Below are 6,190 nucleotides of genomic sequence, written 5' to 3'. Positions count from 1 at the left end.
GTTAGAAAAATCATTTACCTAACTACTATATATGCACAAGGGACTAATTTTTTTCTCCACTAAAACTCTTATATGTAGTTGTGTAAAAATTAAGTCAGAAAATTTCCTCATGGCTCACACCTGTCACTTTATGCTAACTAGCAAGGCTAGAATATTAACATACCTAAAATCAAGCAGAAGAAATGGCGCTGCACTAATAAAAAGGAGGTGCAAAACCTTAAGTGGAATAGGTGAATGAAGTTTATTTAAAGACTAACATCCCAACTTGGGAAACTCCTAATAAATTCTAAACTCTTCCGAATTTTAGAACCTTGATTTCTTTACACCTTTTATAAAAGATGCCTCTTGACTAGGGCTAAGCAAGCAGTGTGTACACAAACAGAATTGTATGCAAGTATACACACACCAAATGCACTAATAATGAAGAAGAGAGAACAAAATGAATTTCAAATGCCGAATTCGGGAACCTCCTCGAACTATTCCCTTTTTCAAATGGCTGGACCAACGATTAAACTTCAGCCAAGTTTTTTTCTTAAGGTCTTCCATATCATTAAAAACAAGGCATGCCAACTCTGACTTTATAAATCTAAAATTCAGTGATCTGCACAGTTTCTGAGCTTGAAGTATTGAATTGTGACTCATCTATTTTTTTTCCCATTTTCCTTCTGAGGTAGAGTTACCAATCCAATTTTATCAGGACCACAGATATTTTGAGCTAAACCCCATAATCTTTTCATACAGTAAAAATAATTTTTATGAAAAAAGAAAACAGGCTTCCCAGGCCATGGCACATAGATATATTTACAGTTTTAATGTAATAATTAAAAATGGTATTGTTTATATTTTATAAAACAGCCCAGCTGTATTATTCTGTCACCAAGAATTATTAATTGAGGATGCTGTCAATGCTGAATTTTACAGTTCAGCCTTCACAATCCCATCCATGATGAAGAGTTGATTCTCTTACGGTATACAATATGCTCTCACAACTTTCAGCCTTCTCTTAAAGACATGCCCCAAATGAGCAGGATGGATATAAAGAATGTAATTCATTCAAACAACTCCTCCCTGTTCTTCCCCCTCCCCTCACATTCCCCTCTTCTCAAAAACATCTGAAGTATGAAAGTTGTCTTTAAATAGTAAAAGCACCACAATCTATTAACACCACATATTATCTTTAAACTTAAATATTTTAGTGATGTCTTGGACATCAAAATAATTTCTTAAGGTGGACTCTGAGTATGTGGGTCCAGCCCAGGTCTGCAGTTTGTGCAGACATAGAAAAAAGAGGAACTTTAAATATTCAGAAAAAGTTAACAGGCTAGCTTTAAAATACTGCTGGAAATTAAATTTCTTCAGAGTTGGCAAGCATGGGCTATTGATCAAAATATGAATTAAACGGATTTACATCATTAAGAAAAAAACAAATCCATGTTATGTGCTGTGAAATTTCCATGATGCCTTTCAAATAGGCTGCTCACAATTTTTTTTATAATTCCAAATCACTCGATTTTTGATGGAAAAAAGAATACAGATGGACTGTGTTTTACCTATGTGAAAGTCACCAATCCATTTAAAATAAAATCCAAGAGGGCATATACAGTCTAATCAAGTCATCATTTTCCTGATTAATAAGAACTACACTTTACACAAAATACTTTATCAGCAGCTGTTTTCATCAAAAAATCAATAGTCAGTTTCACAGTTGAAAAAGTTACACATTAAAATATTTTACAATTCATTATATATTCACCAGGTTCCCATTTTCTAATGGGCTTTTAATATAAAGCAGAATAGAAGGGAAAATCTCAAAGTTGATTACTTTGACACTAAGTTTTACATAGGACACTAAGAACCACAAAAAGCTTAGGTTCTATTGTAAAATAGCAACCAAATTCCATTCTTCTTTTAAAAATCCAATTAGAAACATCTGTTTTAAAAAAACAAATTTCACAATAAGAGTAACAGATTTCAAATTAACAGTAGTCTAAAAATCTTCAAAATAAATGGTTTTGTATAGCTGAGAATATGGTAGAAAGTGAAAGCATAATTTTCGAACAGTCATTTCTTACTACAGTGTGCTTAAAATTATTTTTATTATTTTCTTTAGACTTTTTCTCAAAATAATTATTCAAGGAAATATTTCTTAAGTGGCCCAATAAAACTGTAGAGCCAATAGTCAGTTACACCATATTCAAGGACGTGGATAGTCAGCTATAGATAGGAACTGTCTAAACCATGAGAACTGATCTCTGATACTGAAGTACCCAGAAGTGGCTATATTATCGCTGACTTGGAACAGATCTTAGTCACCCATGTAGCATTTAATTCAATGTTTGGTTCTTTGCCTCATTTCTTTCTTAGGTCACAATCTATAGTCTTTATAGAATTTGCCTACATTTCTTCTAATAGAATTAATTTGGTTGTAGTAACTTCTGAAAATAAATGTAAATGATGAAATCGGCCATGTGGTTTGTGCATTTTAATGGTGGAGAGGTCCTGGGAGAAGGAGGGAAGACAATTATCTGGACTGATAGATAAAAATGCAAAAGTGGTATAAATTTTGTGCAAGGAGGCTCACAGCATTTTTGGCACTCGGGTAAAACACAGTTCTCTGTTAAATCTTCAGTTTCTACCATCAAAGTTTCAGATTTGTACCATTTTACTGAGTTTTCCTATAATTTAACCCTGATATTGAAAAGGCTGGGATGTTAGTATGTATCAACTGCCTATATCTAAACAACACAAAATGTTAGTAAGTTTTAATAAGTTATGAAATCTTCTATAACTGCAAAATAATCTTTCTGGTTTCCTGCTTAAAACAGAGTTTAAATTCTGCTTAACTATTGCAAGACAGTTTGCAGAAGTAAGTTCCCTTAATCTTCAAATTTATTTTTCTTGTTGGCAATATTATATACATGCTTTAGTGAAATACCTAAATTTCCAATAATTATGCCCTTTAAGGGATCTAAAATAGCCAGATATTAAGAGTATTGGTGTTAGAGTCCCTTGTTCACTACTCAAGACTTCATCTATAGGTAACAGATTTCATAAATGAATATTTTTAAAGTGATGCTGTTTTACTAGAGTATACAATGTTTACTCTTTATAAAGTTGTTTTCCAATAATATGCCTAATCTAAAAAACTGTCAATAATTATTGCACTTTTTTGATGTGGCACCTGGACATCTGCTAAAGCTAATTTCCTAGGACATTAATCATTCATTTGAAATACAGAGTAAAATATCAGATTCTAGAATGATGACTAGCAGTAGCCTCTAAATCTTGGGTTAATGTTTTTCAAAATGTTTAAGAATGTGTTCTGTGCTCAAATAGTATTTAATAAAGTTGGAGAGTGAGCTCTGACTACTTGGGAATGAGACATGATCTTAAAACGGTTTAATGTCCTACTTTGGAGATATGGATAAATAGTTTAAAAAGGTAAAAAGTTCATGGTTTCTATTCCCCCATATTTTAAAGTATTGTTCATGAGTATACTTCAGTAAAGGGGTTTAAGGAATCAGGAAGATAGTCTAAATTGTGTTAATTCTGGTAACTAATTTCATATGATTGAGGCATTCTCAATTATAAAAGAGAATGGAAGACGGGGGATTCACATAAGAAATAAAAGGAAAGAAGATGAAGTTTTTATGTTTTCCTTAAATAGTTATATACTGGTTATTGGTATAAATGGGATAGTGCCTGAGCCTCATCTATAGACCAAGAAGAAAGCTGACCATGCTGCTACGAACAATAAAAAATTTGGGGTGCAAAACAATGCATGACTATGGGACAGATCATGTAAATAAAGAATATATATTAATGATAGTTTCTATAATATAAATAGCCTTTAATAAAAAAAATAATCTTTTTAATAACATTAATACTTCTATTTTCTGGAAAACATGCATGAAAAATGTATTCAGTTCAATTGCAAAAGGAGAAAAAAAATCAACTTAAGGTGAATACTGTACAATTCTGGAATAAGAACTATTTCTGCTCATTCTTTTTCTATGATGATTTTTTTTTTTTTTACTTTGTGGGAGCCCAGAATTTCCCTGGGAAATAAGAATAAGATCCTTTAAATACTGTCCAGAAAAAAAAAAAATACCACCTTATAACAGGTCTCATTTGTGACTGCTTCCAAAACTGCAGATAAGACCTCAAATCATCAAAAGGTTTGATTTATTAAAAAGAAAAAGTCTCTGGTGAAATCTCAAGAGTCCCTTCCACCCCAAGCATTTTTCTTCATTAAACAAGGAGTCAAAAACCCACTTCAAACTATAAATTGAACAGCAATGGAAAAATAAGAAATTTTCATTCTTTTCCAATCAATGTAATTTAACATAAACTCCAGTTTACTTACACCTACTGCAATAACAGCCTTTGTTGTGTCCACATTTCAAAACAGAACATTTGCAAGACAAAAAAAAACATCATTCTTTTTCCTTCTCCATCATTTCTATATATTTTGGGGATTTTTGTTTTGTTTTGTTTTTTAAAAAAAGATACAAACAATCTTCAAAGTTTACCTTTTTGGACTTAAGGCATAACATGAAATTGCGCATTATGCTAAAGCTTAATTTTGAAATGAACTAGTTTAAGTGCTATCAAACCCTGTTTGCGTTTACATTATTTAAATTATATAGTATTTTATTTCTGTTCTTGCTGTAAATTCTAATGCTGTTCATGGATTGTGCAATCCCTATGCAATCGGTCTTTGCCTGCTGACAATTATTAACAGTGCAATGTGGAATCCAGAGAGTGAGCTTTCATTTTCTCAGTTATCTTTTCAGTTCAATGCATGCTGTTTAATTGTGTGGAAGATCCAATCCATTTTTGTTGTCCAGCCACCATGATGTGCATCATTCATTTGTTTCATGAAATACTCCAAAGCCTCTTGCTCAGTTTTATCTAAGGCTAGGGTCTTTCGAATGTATGCAATGTCATCAAAAGATTGTAGTTCTGGCATTCCAGAGCCAAGCATCATTGAGAAAAGATTTATGAAGAGATTGGCATGCTGTCGAATAGCTAGATAAGCCTTGTAACACATCTCCTGAAACCTATAAGTAATAAGAACAGTTTGGTCAGTATGGAGCAAATGATGTTAATACCTTCAGGTCTTTGCTCAAATGTCACACAATTAGGCTTTCGTAGACAAAGCTATAAAAAAATAGCATTCCTCTCTCACTTCTCTTACCAACATCTTTTGATTCCCTTTATTTACCCCACTAGAATGTAAACTTCATGAGAATAAGGACTTTTTAAAAACTGCTTTATTACCAGCACCTACAACAATGCCTGGCATGTCAGGAGTTTAATAAGTATTAAATGTATGAATTGGTCCATACTAAATCCTTTTGTGCTTAAGCTAGAGTCAGGACTGTGTTATAGACAAAGCAGAATTTTATAGAAGGTTGTAAAAAGTACTTTAAAGTCTGATATAGTCTAATGAGATACCATAAGGTGGTAAAAAAGTTATGAATAAACAAGGTGATTATGGTTGACTGACTTTCCTCAAATTGTATGACAAAAAAATGTCGTATTAAGCACTATACATTATTTGTCAATATAGAGGTGGAATCCAACTATTTAAAGCTCAGTAAATAAAAACATTTAACATGTTATGAAGTTTAAGGACTACTTTCTTTTTAGGCCTTAATTAGCTCAACAAATTAAATTGTATTCCCTTTCCATTTTCCTTCACAGCATCACACAAATAAATACAAGGAAAAAAAACATTAAAATAGTTTTTCACTCAACAAACTAGGCATAGAAGGGACTTACCTCAAAATAATAAAAGTCATGTGACAAACCCACGGCCAATATCATACTGAATGGGGAAAAGCTGAAAGCACTCCCCCTGAGAACTAGAACAAGACAAGGAAGCCCACATTGGCATCCAAATTGGAAAAGAGGAAGTCAAACTATCGCTGTTTACCAATGACATAATCATATACCTAGAAAACCCGAGAGTTCTCCAAAAAACTCCTAGATTTCAGCCGGGTGTGGTGGCTCATTTCTATAATCCCAGCACTTCGGGAGGCCGAGGCGGGAAGATCACCTGAGATCGGGAGTTCAGGACCAGCCTGGCCAACAAAGTGAAACCCCATCTCTACTAAAAAATACAAAAATTAACTCAGCATGGTGGTGCATGCCTGTAATCCCAGCTACTTGGAAAGCTGAGGCA

At 33.0% G+C, this 6,190-nt stretch overlaps 1 protein-coding gene across 2 annotated transcripts in view; it reads right to left on the bottom strand.

Annotated features, from left to right (window-relative positions):
- Positions 1-4,168: 4,168 nt before the first annotated feature.
- Positions 4,169-6,190, bottom strand: part of PIK3CA (phosphatidylinositol-4,5-bisphosphate 3-kinase catalytic subunit alpha) — an 86,401-nt gene continuing 84,379 nt past the window's right edge. For both annotated transcript variants that reach the window (XM_054483584.2, XM_063662448.1), the window contains exon 21: positions 4,169-5,063. In XM_054483584.2, coding sequence (XP_054339559.1) covers positions 4,793-5,063 — 271 coding nt within the window. In that variant the 3' untranslated portion in view covers positions 4,169-4,792. The remainder of the gene's footprint in view (positions 5,064-6,190) is intronic.

Source organism: Pongo pygmaeus, chromosome 2 (assembly GCF_028885625.2).
Source record: "Pongo pygmaeus isolate AG05252 chromosome 2, NHGRI_mPonPyg2-v2.0_pri, whole genome shotgun sequence".
Lineage (NCBI taxonomy): Eukaryota > Metazoa > Chordata > Mammalia > Primates > Hominidae > Pongo > Pongo pygmaeus.
The sequence above is the reverse complement of the archived record's forward strand: the minus strand, read 5'-3'. Positions and strand labels throughout refer to the sequence as shown.